This window comes from Parasteatoda tepidariorum, chromosome 3 (assembly GCF_043381705.1).
Source record: "Parasteatoda tepidariorum isolate YZ-2023 chromosome 3, CAS_Ptep_4.0, whole genome shotgun sequence".
NCBI classification, from domain to species: Eukaryota; Metazoa; Arthropoda; class Arachnida; order Araneae; family Theridiidae; genus Parasteatoda; species Parasteatoda tepidariorum.
Window position 1 is genome coordinate 16,792,317 of NC_092206.1, and position 19,895 is coordinate 16,812,211.

Below are 19,895 nucleotides of genomic sequence, written 5' to 3' on the forward strand. Positions count from 1 at the left end.
AGAAATCATGTATTGCATCCATCTTTCTTTTTTGTTACTATCTCCCTTTACTTTCTTTTTTGAAATTAAGTATAGTTCGCTATTTTTTTCATAAACATATTTTTTAAACGTTGCAGCGTTCACCTAAAATGCAATTAATCACAATTTTAGATGAACACTGAACGTAAGATTATTAAATGAACGTAAGATTATTCGATGAACGTAGCTATATCAAAAGTAAAATTATTACAAAAATCAGAATTTTAATTTTTATCATATTATTAGAATTAATTTTTATTTAAATACCTCCGTCAAATATTTTTAATCATTAATTTTTTTTCTCTCGCACATCAGCGAAACCCATGTGGATTTTAATTTTTTCGAGTTATCATTAGATTAAAATATTGTTTTTCTCCTTCATTAGTTTACCTTCACAACTTATAAACGAGAACAAGAAATTTATGATATTTAGTTCCGCATCCTATATTTTACACATTAAAGCTTGTATTTGAATGGCAGATTGTCTTATTTTTTTCTTTTTAAAAACTTACGCATGAAGAATTCCAAGGCCTTTCTCAAGATGAAGAGTATTTTCATAATAAAATGTGAACTAGTCTGGGTTTCAATTAGTCTGTCATCTCAGTTATAATTGAATTTTTTTAATGCTAGGTAATTAATTGGATTATATATAACTTCATTGAAAGCATTAATGCATGGTGAATTTCGAAGAATAAAACTGCTTTTACAGGAATTGAGTCAATCCGGTTTAATGGTATGATCTTTGGAAAATCGGGTTAATAGGATGAGAACTAGGAGTGATAGTGTTTGAGAGAGTATATGCGTGGCATAAAAACGAAGGATTTATAAAACGTGAATATATTACACCTACTTAAAAGGGCAAGGTAAAGAAATTTTCAATAACCGTTTTGTCTGATACGCGTTCAATTTATCAGCATCACATCTAACTTTTAAGCTTCACATTCTTGACCAGCTTCACATTCACATTTAATTTCAACTTTTTAACGCAAGAAAAAAAATTTTAAATTAGCCGCTGAATTAGACAGGCCGATTCATCATCTATTTTTGCTCCAAAGAGCTAACATAAACAAAATACTAACATAACGTTAATTCAATTGGATTCCTGTAAGCAACGTCACGAGTGGTCGTATCATTTGCTTATGTCATGATTCAGCAGCCAGTTAGGTTCGACTCATACGCGTGACGTTGCTTGCAGGTATCCAATTAAATCTGATGCGAAATTTGAATCACCGTGATAATACACCTAAGCATTTTAAAGCTGTAATGGTAACGCAACATACTCAGCCACGTGATTCGACACAATCATACGATTTCAGCGGTATTCTTCTTCTTAAGTTACAAGTATCCTTTTAGCAAAAAATATAAATTCAATTAGATTAATCTGTGTAATTTTATAGTGATAAATATCTTATATATAGTGGAAAATATCTGTTCTAAGTAATATAGTGGTAATCTCTGTTCTTTATAAAGTGTTCGTCTTATAATAAAAAGTAATTTATGCAGCTATAAGATTATATGTTTCAATCGCATTTTTAAAAGTTAAAATGGGAATATATTTAACTCTACCATAAAAGGAATACATTTTATGCCTTTTGTATGTCCAAATCATGTTTATCAAAGAGAATATAAACCAAATTAAAGTGCATCCATTTATGTTAAATTTCCTTTATAAATTTAAAATTTTCCATTTAAACAGAAAAAAAAAACTAAATGGAATTACATTGAAATATTGAAAGCAAAATAAAATTATTAATAGTGTAGATTATTTTTTTCATGTGAGTGAACATGATTCAAATGAAAGTTATAAGCTATATATTTAGATTCAGCCTTCTTCATGAATTGCTAATTGTCTGTGGAATACAGTGGAATGAATTGAAATTCAATTCAACCGTAGAATTATAAGTGTGATAGATTTGTACTTGGGCCAATGTACTTCTAATCAATGGGAATATGATATAAACAGAAAATAATGGCCATCCACTCATTTCCTGCTTTTTTTAACTATTTTTTTTTGTTTAAATGGAATAAAACATATCAACTCTTTTTACTATAGTAAAACATTGTTCTCGCTATAAATTAGAAAATTTTTATCGATTATGTTACAGGAATGACAAGATCACTACCGTTGATTCAAATGCAAAATGGTTCGCAGAAATGTAATAAAGTTATTCTGAAGTGAAAGCTGAGTTATCATAAAGTTGAAGAACACTTTAAAAATTATCTAAAAACATTAAAAAGCACCGAGTGGCAATTTTAAAGTCTCCAAAAAATTTAAAATCTTATATTCATATTTAATTCATTAAATAAGCATCGATTTCCATAATTGACTTTTTTATCCTTTAAGGATGATTTCCCATAAAAGTAATAAACAAAAAATTAAGTTCTCGAAAAAGTAATAAACTTTAAATTAATATTTTCTGAAACGAAAATAATGCCCAATTTCCAAATTAAACATTTTTTTGAATTATATTTTGCCTGTTAATTTTAAAGTAAGCGACAGCAGCAAGAAAATTAATAAAAATACAGTTTTATTTTATATAAAAAAATTTTACATTTTTCAAAAATACACAAAATTTGATGTAAAATTTTAAAAAAACTATAAAAAGCTGAAAATATGTGAAACACCCAAACACTAGTATTTAGTAAAATATCTGTTGAAAGCGAGCCATTAAACTTGCTATTAAATAGATTTTATAGCTAAAAGTTTTGTGATTTCTATCTACTTTTTTACAAGATGCTAAATAATTATTAATTATAAAATATTAAAGCTAAATATTATTAATTGAGATAATGTATCTGAAATTGATACTGCGTGATTTCTAAATAAAGTTTTCAAAACCGTGTTTAAGTTCTAGATATCCTAAATAAGTTTTATAAGTATCTGATATTTTAGAGTATGTAGTATTTTTGCTTTTATATTTCAGAAAACAAATTTGGAATAAATGAATTATAGTTTGCATATTTCCTTCGAATTTTATAAAGCGTATATTTATAGAAAGTAACTTTGAAAACACTATTAATTCATATTCCTTATGTCTACATGGAGAGATATCATTAAAAGGGTAAGGTTTATTATTAACGATATCTCTAAAAAATCAATTCTTTCCTTGTGACATTGATCTCTCCTGTGTCTGGCAAGGATCCCAAATATAGGAAGTCACGTATAATAACTACTTCTGTTTCGTGTTGCGTCTAAATATGAATTGAAAGTATACGTGTGTGTTTATGAGGAATGTAGTTCGTTCAATGAACTTGAAATTTCATATCATCTGGCTGACAATTGGTGAAATTTATATACTTCTTTTGCAATGCGGAAGTAATTTTATTTCATATGAAGAAAAATGGGCGTAAATATCTCGAAATACCTATATAGTTCTAGAAATATTTATGTAAGCTACTTTAAAAATTAATCTATTTTAATTATGTCCAAAACACAAACCCAGAGTTGAGGTTTTGCCATGATCGCCATTTTAAAGAGTGTTTTAAATGAGGTGGAAAATGTTTGATTAATTAATACTGTCTGGCGATCAATTCATGTTTTTTTTTTGTATCGTGGGATTTATTTGAAACCGACGAATGCTAATTTTGTAGTCCTAATTTTCGACGTAGTGTTAATTTTTTTTTAAATTTCCAATTTATGTTTAGAAATACTTAATGAACATTTTTCTTAAAAATTTAATTTAGTGTAAGAAAAGCTAAATCGAACTCTTGCAACTAATCACATGATTTTATTTAATCACGTGGTTGTGCATGGCATCTTGACGTTTCGGCTTTAATGTTTATTATCACGCTGAATCAACGCTCGAATAAGATTTAACTGAATGCCTGCATATGACGTGTGTGTGTCGGACCTGATTGGCTAACTCACTCACGCGTGAAGCTTTTGCAAGTATTCAATTGGTCACGTAAACATCATAAGTCTATGCGTCTATAAGACATATAAGTTGGGTATAAAGTGTTATGACGCTCCCTTTTTTTTAAGGATTGTAAGACAGATTTGTTGTGAAGTATTTCTGTGCTGAATTCGCGTAAGTTTATTATTTGAGTCTGATTATTCCATATCATTTAACGGGCTATCTACGATTTATTACTATATTGTTTTTTTGTTTATTTTGCATCGCGATATGAACTTGAACCAGGTTTTATATGAAATAAAAGAAGTCATATTTCCTGAAAACATCACTGTATGTCTAGGAATATTAATAAAATATTTAAAATGTAATTTAATTTAGTTCGAAACGCGCAAATGCTAAAACACATGTTCTGCTAACATCGCCATTCTAAATATGTTTACAGACAGGAGGAAAATGATACGTAATCGTCCTTTTAGAGCGGAGTGACACGAATTTTCCTTGTCACATTTACTCAATTTTGTCAATGGAGTCTAATTATGTAATATCATGTTCTGATCATTTGTGATATCTTAATTTTTTTTTTGCCTCATGGAATATATTTGAAAGGAGTTTTTTTAAGAAATAAATGACGTTTTACGAGAGTACTATTTTTTCCCACAACAATATTTAATCCCAAACACTCTCAAAAGTACAGATGGCGCTAACATCACTTTTTTTAAAGTATTTTATAAACCAGAAATGCTATTTAATAATTGCCATACTTTTTAGGACTATAGTGCGAAAACGTTAATTAGCATTTGCATGTCCTTGTAAGTTTTTTAACTATTTTTTAAACAGAGACTAATTATTACAAACCATCTGGCGAGCAATTAGTAATTTTTTTAAATAGTTTTTCGGATCGAGGGATTTACCTGTCACAAATTTGATGTTAGAAAATTTTTTCTACTCAATAAGGATGCTGACCCAGATTCGAATCCCAGCTGTGGCTACGAATTTTGCTCCCGGCTCGCATTAACCACAGTGCTGACGTAAAATATCCTTAGTTGTTGACGGATCATGGGTTAGAACCCTCATGCTATCGGGCTAATGGTGGGAGGTTTTTATGTTTTTCCTCTCCATGTAAATCGAATATGGGTTAGTTCCATTAAAAAGTTCTCCACGAAGGCTAGTTTGTCCCAATGCTTGATCTTCGAATTCCCTTGTTTTCTGTGCTGGGTTCAAAATTGCAAGGCTACAGAGTTGAACATTGATAGACGTAAACGCAGAATTGGGTCACCAATTCAACGCCGGGTATAAAATAGAATGAAATAAAATAACGACGGCTCAATGGGTCAATGGATATAGCTCTCACTTCTAATGACGCAACCCAGATTCGAATCCCAGTTATGATCCTACTATATAACGTTGATTAGAATTCTACTCCAGGCTCTCACTGAACACAGTGCTGACGTAAAATATCCCCAGACGGATCCTGGGTTAGATTAGCATTGTCGTTGGTTTAACCATGAGTGGTTTTTGTGGTTTTCATTTCATTAAATTCCCTCCACAAAGGCTTGTTCAGGAGTCACATTGTCATCTGGGTTGAGCTCAAAATTGTAAGGCTACCTTGCTGATTGGCAACGCAAAAAATGGGTCAGCTTTCTAAACCGGCTATAAAATAAGATGATTTCTCCTTGAAATAGTTATTCATTTTTATTTTTTTTAAAGAAACTAACTGATGTTATGTATAACGAAATGAACTTATCAACCTTTCGAAAATTATAAATAATTTTTTATACGAACAGCATGATCATACTTTTAATTTCAATGTTTAAACTTACTTTTAAAATGTGAAGAAAGCTAAACACAACATAATTAAAAAAAAAAAAATACCTGTAAAATCCTTTTCATAACTAATGTCCTTGTTGCATAATATTTAGATTACAAAGATCTGAAAATTAAAATGTATAACACCTACTGTGTCTGCTAACAAAAATTTTAAACACATTTCCCTATTTGTTTACTTAAAACTACATAGAATTACGCACACTGTTGTCTTGTCAATTAATGTATTTAAAAAGGAAATGTCAGTTATAGTGAAGTAAAATAAAATAAAAATATATAATAATTTTATCAGGAACACCAGGGTTTTCCCCAAAGAGTACAATAATTATTTTATTTCAGAAAGTTTGTTAAATTGATATCTTACGCAATGCCCACTTAAAAGGAAGTGCTTGTGTTTGAATTTATTATTATCATTAAAATTCTCTCTAATAGATTTCTTTAAATTTATTAATATTGGTTTGGCAAATTTGACAGGTTTTTTTTCTTTTCTAATCCTTTGGAAAAAGTAGTTTTAAGGACACAATGTTATGAATCTTGTTATCTTTTATACACGCGAAAAATATATGTATGTATATATATTGAAATAAATATATAAAATAGTTAACCAAAAAAATGAATACAGAATGTCATTTTAGTTACATTAATTCATTTTAATTATCTTGTTTATTTATTTATTTAATTTACATATTAGTTATGTTATTTTATGCATAATTGTACTGTTGCAATATCAAAATATTTTTTGATTGACACTTTTAATAAAATTCCTAAGCTCAGCCCCCCAGCTTTTAAATTTATTCAATAATTAATAATCGATACATTAATATGAATCGGTAAGTAATAGAAAAAGTTATAGCAATTAATATGGAAATATTGTAAAGTCTTACTAAGGGTAATTTCTTTTAAAATCCATCCCCCTTTTTTTCGAATTTCAAACTCGACATTACCAAAAGAAATACATAAAATCTATGATGTCAAATTTAAACAGAATAAATTGTCTAAATCATATATAGATTAAAAATGCAGATGTATTGTTAGAAAACTAAACAAAACTATATTTTTATTAAAAAAAAATTCAATCAAAATAACTATTTTTATCATTTCAAAATATATGATAAACTTAATAAATGAAGCAAAATTATGTGACTAAACATAGGTGATTAAATAGAGATTCGTATGATAATTTTTTTTAAAAAATGATAGTTTTGCGATAATGTTCTAACTGAAAATACTACATTTAATAATTAATTAGAAATAAATATTAAGTTTTTCACAATTTTGTAGCTTCGAAACAGCCAAAGACTTTACATAATACATACATAACATACATAATTTGTACAGTGCACAAAATAAAAAACAGACTACCCTGAATAACTTTTGATCTAATAATAGGATCGTCAAGTTCAAAATCTTAATGGTTCGAGAGAGCTATACAATGCTAATTATTTAGAATTCCTCAAATACGCTAATTATTTAGAGCTGATGATATTTTAAGTTACGAAATCAAACACAAAAACGCACTTTCTCTGAATAGACATACCTTTTTTTCGATGGATTTGGATTTCTGACCCTCAACATATAGTGGGTAGCAGCAAATATGGACCCAATAGTTTGGTCAGGATATCAGACCAAAGTTTGTACCCCATAATGTTAATTTTACTTCATGTGCATTTCACCATATCTCGAAAAATTTTTTAAACAAATTCAAGCAATTATTAAATTCCTTTATCCAAAGATAATCTCATGCAAAAATAACTTCAAAAAGAAAAATATTCGCAATTTTTTATAATTTTTTACTTTAGTCTGAAAAAGTTTGAATTGTAAGGTATACAATTTTTTTGCCTTATTTTAAAGAATGCAATTTTAGATGGCGAAATAAATATTTGAGCGAAATCAGTCAAATCGATACTAAAAAATGAAATTTTAAAACTACGAATTTTTTGATGAATTTCTGATTTTGCACCTTAAAGTATCATCTGCCTTTAATAATTTGCAAATATGAGGACACCCTTTTGAACTATTAAAATTGAGTCCTAGAACGTTAAGATCCAATCATTTAATCAAAAATTATTCAGGGTGGTCGTTTTTTTTATTTTGAACACTGTACATATTTTCACCCAATAATAATCGCTTACATAGTTTCTCCTACTTAAATCAGCTTTCATAATTTATCCTAATTAAATCAAGCAAAATTCAATAATTACATAATTTACATCCTTTAGTTTGATATCCTTTTATCCAAAGCGGATACAGAATTCTTGTGAAGAAAATCTTTCTATCAAGGAAAGAAAAGAATTTTGAAACCATTGAGTCATTCGTGTTTATCTGCTGCGATTGTAATGCTTTTGTGATATATTTATGAGATTTATGTGACCGCCCGACTGTAAAGCTATCAAGGAACGTATACGTTTTCAAGGTCTTGCTTCAATCCGTAAATCAAAATTCTATGATTAAAAAAAACACCCTCAGCTGTTTACATATGTATGTTACTAAAAACAGTTTATTTCTTTTTACTTAACTAAAAAAGTATTTCGTTTTCTTATTTTTCACATAAATTCAAAATAAAAATTTTGTTTGCAGTATTTAGTTTCATAACTTCGCTTCTTGAATACTTAATTTATTTTTGAAATTTATTAAGAATTGTTTACTGCGTGTTGAAATGGAATAGGTCCAATTACTTATTCATTTGAATGCAAATACCATTATTATAAAACCTCCAGTGTTTCCCAAAGTGTGGTACGCGTACCCCCAGGGGTACGGGAGCAGTTCAGCGGGGGTGCGCGTTTTTATGCGATATATCTTGCAACAAACGAAAATTTCTAAATTTTATTTTTTAAAAACAAAGCTAGCCATGAAAATTTACGATTACGTATTTTTCTATTGGCTATTTTTTTGCAGAGTTAACAGTTAATAATGAGTGGTGTCAACGGCCAGTTGCGATTTTAAAATTTTGTGAAATTTTTTATAGCAAAAAATACATTCTTTTTTTATTATTAGTGGTACACAGCGTTACGAAAAATTTAGAAAGGGTACGCAAAAGTCATAGGTTTGGGAAACACAGACCTACACCAAGAAAAAAAGGACTATTAAAACTACCAGAATGGTGGTAGTTATGAAACCATACTTTTTTTTTCTCAGATACCAAATACCATACTTTTTTTTCTCAGCTTACCTCTGGAACAAGTTAAGGGAAAAATAAAATACATAACTATTCTAAATACTATTGATTATGTAATTATAATAATTACTAGAAAATTAATTTAATTTTGGGACAGTAACATAGCATTATTTCATATCATTTTTTTTAAAAAAACCAACTATATATTTATTCACAGCATCTAATTTTAAAACAGAAATTATGAGAAATAATATTTGTTAAATAGTTTAATTTTGCAATTAATGTAACCAAAAATAAAACAGAATGTAAAGTAGTTATGCAAATAAAGAAGAAAATATTTTGTACCGAAAACATTAAGTAGCCGAAATCTTAGCTTGTAAAATGACCGTTAGTATCAAACTTTGATCTGCATTCTTCAAATCTTTCAAAGTATTTCTCTTATCTGTTTATTTCTTCCTCAAAACATTCAAACCGATGTGGGAAGATAATATCGCAATTTTGTTTAGAAATTAAAATAAAGAGTATCAGGATTTTTATTTATTTATTTGTTTTTTTAATATGCATGCAATTTTAACCTTTCTTGCTCTTAATCTGTTCACATAAGTGCTCGTTTGTTTATATATGTATCAAAAAAAATTGTTTTGGTCTGATAGCAAGTATTTAGGTATGAAATACTACATAATGATTGCTAATTTTGACCTTCGCAAGGACATTTTAATGAAGGTGAAATAAGCAAATTGTTGCCACCACCGCTACTCTTTCAGAAAATTTTCGCCATGATAGGTTTTTCATTCTCTTAACGTAAACACTATAGAATGAAAAAAAAATAGCGAATTTTCGAAAATTATTTAGATGCGCAGCATAAGGAACACTATGATATGAAAATTGTATTTATGCAAACAGTAGTTTCTTCGCTTTTTTTCCTTGTATTTAATTTGGCGAAAATTATTTCTTGTAGTATGTTTTTTTATAGTTGCGTGCTTTTATGCTTTAAGATAAGCAATATTCATATACTTTTAACTACGATACTTTTTTTGAAAAAAAAAACTTAAACAAGATTTAGAATTTATATATTAATTATATTTATAACTTTTATTTTATTCTCTTAATTACAATTTCTCTCTTTTTTCCCCCCAAGGAAACATTAGTAGCAATTAAAGGTGGATTTTTTACAACTACATACTACTAAGTCAGAATATAAAGAGGATCTTAAAATTTTTGTCTAAAAATTCCGTATTTGTTTTGAATTTCGAAATTTGAGGATTATTTTTCGGTGCTTTTTAAGAGTAACTTATTTATACATCACTCAATGATAAATAAATAAAATTTTTTTAATCTTTTCTATTTTCTAGAGGGTAAAATGGCCATAAAGTTTGTCTTCAATAAAAAAAATGGGATCATTTTATTGAGAGGAATCAAAATAAGCAATTAGGTCAATAAATATAGAAGATCTCTAATATTTTAAACCAAACGTTGCCCTCTAAGCTTCGGCAAGCTTAAATTTCAGATATATATCTTTGTTAATTTTGTTTTTATTGAGACATTTTCTGCAACATTTTTCTCTACTTAAATAGATTGCTACATGTTTAACTATTTTTAGTATATTTCACAGATTGTAAACCAAATCATAAGTGAATTACTACCGAGTTTAATGCGCATTCTTTAATAGAAATTATTATTTTATTAATTTATTTATTTTTGATACGTTATGTCAAGTTAGCTCAAACAAAATAAATATGGAAGGACTTAATCGAAATAGTAATTTGATAAATGCCTAAAAATACGTTTTATTTGACACTATAGTAACACTTTAGTAATGTGTTTGTATCAATCTAATAACAAAAAATTATAATTGATTTCAAGAAAAATTTAATTATTTAGTGCGCGAAAAAAATCCGATAAAATTACTGAAACGTATGGTAATGACATTTCTTAGAAGAAAAAAAACAACATAATTCTGGTTAATAAAACCAAAATATACGGTATTTAAAACATTCATTGGCTAATTTTTCCGTTTATATGGTAAGGAATTGCTGAAAATTCTGATTTTCAAAATTATGGCTCTTATTTAGTAAAAAATATGAAACTGAAAAATAAATGTAACCGAATAAATGGTTTCTGTGCCATGATCCCAGGCTGTGGCCATCAACCCCTTGGCCCGGTCCGTGGATTAAATGGCATAGGGGCGCATAATTAACATTAAACTATTTCCTTTTTGTTTACTGCGGTGTATTAAGGGTTTGTACGACGTTCCACGGACGGAAGGTTAACCGGGAGCAGAGAGACGTCATTTGAAGCTGCACGTGATTAATTTTGGAGGCATGTTTAAATGCAATTAAAGCTATTAAATCAATTAATCTAATAGATAAAACCATCAACATCTTGCCAAATTTTATCACATTTACCTAACTTTATCACATATCATAAAACCATATTTTAATGCTAATTTTGCCAAAATCATCATCAAAGCGCTTCCGTAAAAATTACCCAGCTTTTTGGTATTGTTATAGAGTCAGAAATGCAATAAATTAAACCATATTCTGGTAGTTTTGACCGTAATTTATTTTCTCATTGTAAAAAATTCATTCAGAAAGTTGCTTGATTGCAATAAATTTAGTAATAATAAAGAGATAGTTGTAGATAGTAACATTACTGAGTATATATGAATTTTAATTTTATGAATCGAAGTTTTAAAAACGAATTTTGTTTCCTCTGTGAAGTAAAATCACAGAGAGGTGAAGCAAATTAAAAAAAAAATTTTTTTTACAAATTAGAATCCTTTTAAGTGATTTATTTGTATCGGTATATTACTTTTAGCTTTATGCATCATTGTTGGTTAATACCGATTTATAAATGAGTGATTTTTTTCTATCTCGTATAAAAAACGGATATTCACGCATTTCAAAACGAGGTGCAATAAAATAAAAATAAAAATCTTGTTAACACCGATTTTAGAACAATAAAATATGTTACCTTTCGTTGCAGAAGGGTGAACCCATTACAAAAACTGAAGGAAGTTTCCTAATATTGGATATGGAGGCCGCAGAGAGAAGAGGATTTCAAAATTTTACTTGTTGCTACAGATACATTAAAAGAGGTAAAGATGGCGCATCGGATGACAAAATAAAGCAAGTATTTTACGCATTTCATTTGAAGTTCTTGCATTAAGTGTCGATTGAAAAATGAGTTTGCTATAAGAATAACAAATAACTCAGTATCTTCATAATTTTTATTATAACCGGCGTTGAACAGTCAACTCAATTTTGAGTTTAAATTTGTGTTCATTTTCGTAGTCTTGTAATTTTGAGCCCAACCAAGAAAACTAGGAACTTCTGGATCAAGTATTGGGACAAACTAGCCTACGTGGAGTACTTTGGAGGGAGCTAACCCACATTTACGTTACATCGAGAGGAAAATTACGAAAACCTCCCACAGTTAGCCCGACGGCTAGGGGATTCAATTCCATAATCCGTCTATCACTGTGGTCTGTGTAAGCCGGTAGTAGAATTCGTATCAACCAGAAACCACTGGGATTCGAACTTGGGTCACCACATTGTGTAATGAACGCTCTATCCCCTGAGCCACCGTGACTAGTAAAAAAAACTACGGGAGTAAAATAAGAATGGAATGCATATAAATGGAGGAAAAAAATCAACATTCTTATAAACTCTTAAGAGGAAGCCATGCCGTGGGAGGAATGTTTCCTCGCTAATTCTATTTCACCCCTAGAACTAATTGAACATTTTAATAATGAAAAAAATTAAGTTCAGGCAAACCTGGAGTAAGTCACGAGGTTTAAATTGCTTCAAAAGAAATTTCAAAATATGAAAATGCAAACAAATTACTGGAAAAGAATTTCCCCATTGCAATTGCATAAACCTAAGTTATACTCTCATAATTTGTTTTATTTTGATATTTTGAAACATTCTTTACAGTGATTGAACTGACTTTTTTTATACTATAAATTTTAATAAACTACTTATGGGAGTGAAAGAGAATTTGCAATGAAGAGTTTCTCCTGTGGTGCAGCGTCCTCTTAATCAAGTCACAACATAGAAATGAAAAATAGTATTAAAAAAATTACATTAATTCAAACTTTTGATAACTGAAAGAAATACTAATTGTTCCGTTCAGAGCCGCTGTGGCTTAGAGGATAGAGCACTAGCCTTCAAATAAAGTGCCCCAGGTTAGAATCCAAAAGATGGCTGGTTGATACGAATTCTTCTTCCTGCTCGCATCAACCACAGTGCTGACGTAAAATATCCTCAGTGGTAGACGGATCATAGGTTAGAATCCCTTTGCCATCGGTCTAATAGTGGGAGTTTATAGTAGTTTTCCTCTCCATGAAACGCAAAGCGCAAATGTAGAATAGTTCCATCAAATTGTTCTACATGAAGGATAGTTTATCCCAATGCTTGATTTAAAAATTTCCTTGTCTTCTGGGTTGGGTTCAAAATTACAAGGCTGCCGAGTTGAACAATGAAAGCCGTAAATCAGGATTTCGTAAAGCTGTTCAAATTTGGTTATAAAAAAAAAAAAGAAATAAAAACGTTCCATTCAACTACATTACATATATTTTTTTTACATAAACTTTTTAAATATATATAAGAGAATAAGAAATAGTTTTTTGAAAGGGTTGCATGAATATCCCTAAAAAGCAGATAAATAGCTTAAGTATTATTACCATGTTTTTATTTAATCATTTTCGTGTTCGTGACTCTAGATAGTCCCCCATTATTAATTTTGACCACTTTCTTATAGGCTAGAGCATTCAGATCTCTACTGGTACTCCGTGCCCGACAGTTTCCAGATCGATATAAACAGAGTTTATTGGGATATGTACAACAGATCGTGATAATATCAACATAACGTGATACCATCAAACTTAAAAAAGATAGCAAACATAAAACTAAAAAACGAAAAAAAAAATTAAGTTAATAAAAATTTAAATAACTACATTTTTCAAATGTACCTATAAGAATAAAATAATCAGTTTTGAACGAAATAAATTTTAATTACTACCAAAAATCCCCTCTGTCGCTTAAAGTGATGCAACGTTTTTCGTTATTTGTCTGACATGTTTTGTGATGAGTTGAACCATGATATCATTCAAATAGCTATAACCTAAAATATGGTGTTGGATTGAGCTACGCTATTGTACTTCTTAAAGTAAATCACACTCTTACTTATTATGGTTCAACTCTTAAAAAATCATAATGCATTTTCACTCCTTATTAAGTTTGCAGCAAATTCAGACAGCACTATGATTTAAGCTATCGATGTAAAAATTTACTATTGAGAATTTGATTGTTTGTAATGACAAATAATCAAGCATTGCTTTTATTATCTCATTAAACAGTAGAAATTTTCTTGAGCGTAGTGGTATGATTTATAATTATTTTAAGTGTTTATAACAGGTGGTATGTTTTATAATTAATTTAATTATATAAATTTTCATTCAGAAGAGTTATGAATTGTTTCTATTAGTAAAAGCGTTTTAAGTTTTGTATGTTATTCCAGAGGCAGAAAAAAATCCTAAAAAAAAGTTTTTATTTTTTATTTTTATCCCACAGAAACAACATTAAAACTTTAAATCAATCATTCCCTTCTCTTTTCCTTAATCTGAAATCCTGAAGTTGTTATGAAAAATTTAAACAACATAAGAATTTTTTAATTTATCATTGTTATTAAAGCTACTATAAAACCACCGTTATATCTTTAATGTATCCACATTTGTCATAAGATAAATAATAATAAGACTTTTCAAGCAATTTATTTACAAGATCAACAATATATTAAATAATATGTTTTAACTCATAATGCGAAAAATTATTTGTTTCAAATATTACACGGTTTTTTAAAAAGTTATATTAAAAACATGATTTATAAAGAAAATATTATAACATTAAAGCATTGGTTATTGTTTGCTCTTGATAAATAAAATCGACGGATTAATAATTAATAAACAAAATTTCAGACCAAAAAAAAGTTAAAATAATGTTTTAAAAACTTTTTTTTAAAATGTTTTTAAATGTTAAAAATGTGAGGAAATAGAATATTTTATATCTTGCAAAACGAAAAATCTTCATACCAGACACTTCAGAATCAAAACATACTTTTTTTTAGTAATTAAGTAGTATTTTTAGAACTTTTTGAGCTAGAGCACTCTATATATAGAAACTTATCGATTCTTTGTTCTATGAATAGTGTTTAAATGATTACTTAAAACTTAACATAGACGTGCAATTTTTAAAATGTTAATGGTAATGCTAACAATTTTCTTTTTAAAAGCAGGCGATAAAAATTCAAGAATTTGCCTGAGATGAGTTTGTTGTGATTCGAATGCATCATTTCGATTATATTTAAACAATTCGAGTATATATTATTTCGAGTATATTTAAACCCCTAAATTAAGTTGGAAATAAAAATTCGTTTTTCTTTTCTTCCTTTCGACTGCTTTTCAATGCAAAACAAATATTTTTTTAAAGTAAATAATTTCACATGCCATTGGAAAGTTAATTTTGGTTTTGTTTTCAAATAAAGGCAAAAATAGTCAAAAGTTTTCCATTTGTTTATTTTTTAGTTATTGTTGAACAGCTGGCTATAAAACTGGTGTGCTATTCTTGATATTCAACTCTCTAGTATTTTAATTTTTTACCAAACCCAAACAAACCAACTTCTAAACATTAATTTTTAGAAAAAAAATATGAATGATTGGAACATGAAAACTATTTAAAAAAAGTAATTGACAAAAAGGAAACACTTTCATGTTAGTAAAAATTAAATGAATAAATCTACTTCGAATTAGAAGTTTTGTATCTTAATCCTGTATAAAAATCATGTATAATTTTAATTTATTTCTCGATTTAAATCATAATTAACCCTAGAAGTCGGCGACATTTTTATAAATTGATTTTTTAACACATCGGGAAAACGGTATTACAATATAACGATACAATACATGATAAACAATACATGATACAAAGATCTATAACGATAATATCACGATTTTCATGACAATGAATTGTTGATTATGATCTCGATAATATTTATAGTTATCGCGTTAACTATAGATAATTATTATATTATTATTATTATACCACGAAAACTATATTGCGATCATTACCGACAATTTTAAATATTAATTACGATACTATCATAAGTATTATTGATACATGTAATCATAGAATTCGATATTATGGTGAGTGTTTTAAACTTCGTTTGGTTAATGAAAATATTAAACATAGTAAAATTATCTAAATAAGTTAGATTTGAAAGATTTCGTGATATATTAAGAAATATGAATTTTTATAATATTCTTATATGATGTATATAAATTCCGATATCAACAATTAGCAATAGAAAGAGTAACAAAAAAATTTTAAATTCTGAAATGCAGATCAATTTGACCTGAATAAGGAGAAAAATGTTTTATTAAATAAAAATATATATTTTCCTTTCATTCAAATGTTAGATATTAAACAGTATTTAAGTTATAGATTATGACAAATCAAACTACTTACCTTTTCTGCTTTCGCTTTTCCTGATCTTGAAATATTTCAGAAACGCAACAATGAGTTTTATTCGCTTGAATGCTTTGGAATGTATCTTCACTACATTAAACTTTATTTACGTTTCGGTCTAAAATTTCTGCGAATATAAAACAGATACACTTATCTAAGATTATTCCGAATAGTTTATTAAAAAATAATGTATACAATTGCTCTCAAATCAAGAAAGAAACAATATTTCGGAGAAAAATTGTAGCTCTTAAAGATCGTTTGCAAATACTAAAAAAACGTTTTCTCGAAGAAAAAAAATACGAAAAGAATTCTTTTCAGCAAAAACTGCTAATGATCTCTTTTGTAACATCGTTTAACTAGGCAATTGATTTGAGAAAATAAAAATATCTTCTTCTATCTAAACTTAGAAAAGAATTATTAGACTTAGAGAGAATTATTTGGCATTCTATTGAACTTGGCTAATTGGCCAAAAAAAATCTGCAAACGATTCCGCAAAATAACTGAGATATAGAATTCTAAAATGTAAAATGACAATGGGGGCCAATGAACGTTTAAAGGGGAAAAAAATATTACTCGCCAATTATTCAACTTCATTCATACTAGTTTGACTCGCCTTAGTCGGAAAGGTGGGAAATTTTTTTCTTTCTTTTTTTCAAAACATGCTCATCTGAGTGATTGTGGCCTTCTTAAGATTAGACACGCCTTTAAATTTGAGGTCAGTGCAAATAAAATGTTCGATTTTTCGCATATTGTAAAATTTCACTAATTCGTGTTGAATTACACATTAACAAATTTGAAAAACGGTTTTAGCCATATATTAAGATTTCAAATTTTGTTTTATTGAAGAAATTGTATGCAATTCGTATCTACTTACGAACAAGGAAAGAATTTTAAAAATGATAAGTAAATTTAAAAAAATGATAAGTAGGGCTTTAATAACTGATAAATATGTACTATAAATATGTACGTTACGTGATATGTTTTTAACAAAATTTTTCTATTATTTCTCCATTTCCCACTTTCTCATTCACAAAATAACAAATTTAAAAAAATACATTTTTAACTAGGGATATAGTTGGACGGGAACTGGATTAATTAATTTTTGATTTTTCGTATGTGAGAGGCTCACGCGTAGAAAACGAAAACTTAAATATTTATTTAAATATGATAAAATTTAAATCCACGTGTTGCTGGTGATAAGATGAAACAAATAAAAGAACTGTGAGACTTACCCAAAATTTCAAGATTTTATCTAACACTTGATTCCAATTCTCTGTCAAAATTAAGTTTTAAGTATGTTTCTTTAAGTAAATTCTTTTTGTAAAACTTTTAAATCATCAAAATATAAATAATTTAGTTTTCGTATGTGAAGAGCTCCTAAAGAACGCAAAAACTTTAATATTTATCTAAATGAGAGGAAACTTATATCCACGTGATGCTGGTGTTAAGATGGAACACGCAAATGCTGTAATCTAAAACCTCAAGATTTTATGTAATACTTGATTCAGTTTTTATATATGTTTCATTTAAACATTTTAGGTATTCAATATAAATAATTTATTTGAATTCAACACTTTCCATCCATGTCAATATTTCATGCAAAACTTGTGTTTTAATGCTTAATACTCAAAGTTTTCAAATGTGTTTCCTTATTTTATTTCAGATACGGAAAGTGCAGAAAATTTTCAGAAAAGACCAAGATCGATGATGAATTCATTACCGTGACTTGTGAAAATTCCGATCATTACCAAATATATAAAGAATTCCACAGTTTCGTTCAGGACAAACCTAGCGTTGAGAAGCGGTGTGAGATGCAAAATCCTTCACCTTACAGTGTCTTGATTGTAGGCATCGATTCAGTCTCAAGACTAAACATGCACCGCCAAATGAATAGAACGGTGCGTTATTTAGTAGACAATATGAAAGCTATCGAAATGTTAGGGTTTAATAAAATTGGCGACAATACTTTTCCTAATCTTGGCGCCATGCTTTTAGGTTACGATGAACGAGAACTGCCAGAAGTCTGTTGGAGTTCTGACCCCTATGAACCTCTCGACAAATGCAACTTTTTGTGGAAACGTTATGCTGAAAAAGGTCACAGGACCTTCTTTGCTGAAGATACTCCCCATATATCAACATTCAATTACGTTAAAAAGGGCTTTTTCAAACAGCCTACTGATTATTATTTTCGCCATTTTATTTTATCGTACGAAGACACACTTGGCTGGAAAAAGAAATTCAACTGCCACAGATGCGTTGGGGGAATATCTGAGACGGAAGCTGTTTTGCACTGGACTGAACAATTTGCCACTCACTTCAAAGATAGGGCTTATTTTTCACTTTCTTGGATAAATAGTATGACTCATGACTATTTAGATACTGGATCTGCCGTCGATTACTTGTATGAAAAATTTCTTAGAACTCTGCATGAGTCTGGCGCACTAGACAAAACTATAGTGGTTGTTATGGCTGATCATGGCATGCGTTGGGGAGAAATTCGAACAACCTTTATCGGCAGGCTGGAAGAAAGATTACCAATGCTATTTATGTTTTTACCGCCGGATTTCCAAAAAAATTACCCTCAAGAAACTAAATCTTTAAGAACTAATGCTCACAGACTGGTGACACCATTCGATCTTCATGCCACTTTGCTGAATATCCTTCATTTGCAAGAAGATTGGTCCTTTTCCAATCCAGATAACGTTAGTGAAGGGTTAACCCAAACCTTCATGAAAAGAGCGCAGTCTCTGTTTCGTGAAGTTCCCGAAGATCGATCTTGTGAAGATGCATCGATTGAAGAACATTGGTGTACTTGCGAATCTGCTTTGACGATTGATACAGATGACGAAAATGTTCAGAAAGTTTCTGGGTTTCTGGTGGAATACATAAATAATTTGTTGCGGCCAGTTTCGAGTATCTGTGCTACTTTGAACTTGACCCTTATCAGCGATGCAAGAATATTGTCACCCGGTACTGAACATGAAGGTCATTCATCATATGATAATATTTATACACTGATTCTGCGTACGTCACCGGGTGGTGCAATATTTGAGGGAACAGTACGCATTTCTCCTCCCGATTATGAATGCGAATTATTAGGAACTATATCAAGATTGAACCTATATGGTGATCAATCTGTGTGTGTGAATGACGCAATTCTAAAGAAGTATTGTTTTTGTACCTGATGAAATTTATATTTTCTTTAATGGTTTCCAAAAACTGTAAGATAATAACAAAAACTGTTATGAATTCAATCATAAATGTGATATGTAAATATATTTATAGGCTCTTTGAAGTAATATATCGTGTTATAATACTCACGATTAAAATTAAAATAATATACATATAGTTTTTTGAAATTATTTACATCAGAAGCCTTTAACATTTTTATTTAAACAAAAGCTACTTTAAGTTACTATAAGCATTTAATAGTATGACCAAAGATTGTATAAGGGTACACGCGAAGCGTATAAGTTCTTTGGTATTACTTAATGTAAACTGCTGGAAAATATCAGCAAAATTAATGTACAAACAGCTAAAAAATCGTTTTAATCTTATAAG

General features: G+C 28.9%; 1 protein-coding gene across 4 annotated transcripts in view; it reads left to right on the top strand.

Moving 5' to 3' along the window:
* The window catches only part of LOC107438567 (uncharacterized), a 45,355-nt gene extending 25,677 nt beyond the window's left edge, over positions 1-19,678 (top strand). For all 4 annotated transcript variants that reach the window (XM_043047580.2, XM_071178368.1, XM_071178367.1 and 1 more), the window contains exons 3-4: positions 11,797-11,939; positions 17,998-19,678. In XM_043047580.2, coding sequence (XP_042903514.1) covers positions 11,797-11,939; positions 17,998-19,519 — 1,665 coding nt within the window. In that variant the 3' untranslated portion in view covers positions 19,520-19,678. The remainder of the gene's footprint in view (positions 1-11,796; positions 11,940-17,997) is intronic.
* The last annotated feature ends 217 nt before the right edge of the window (positions 19,679-19,895 follow it).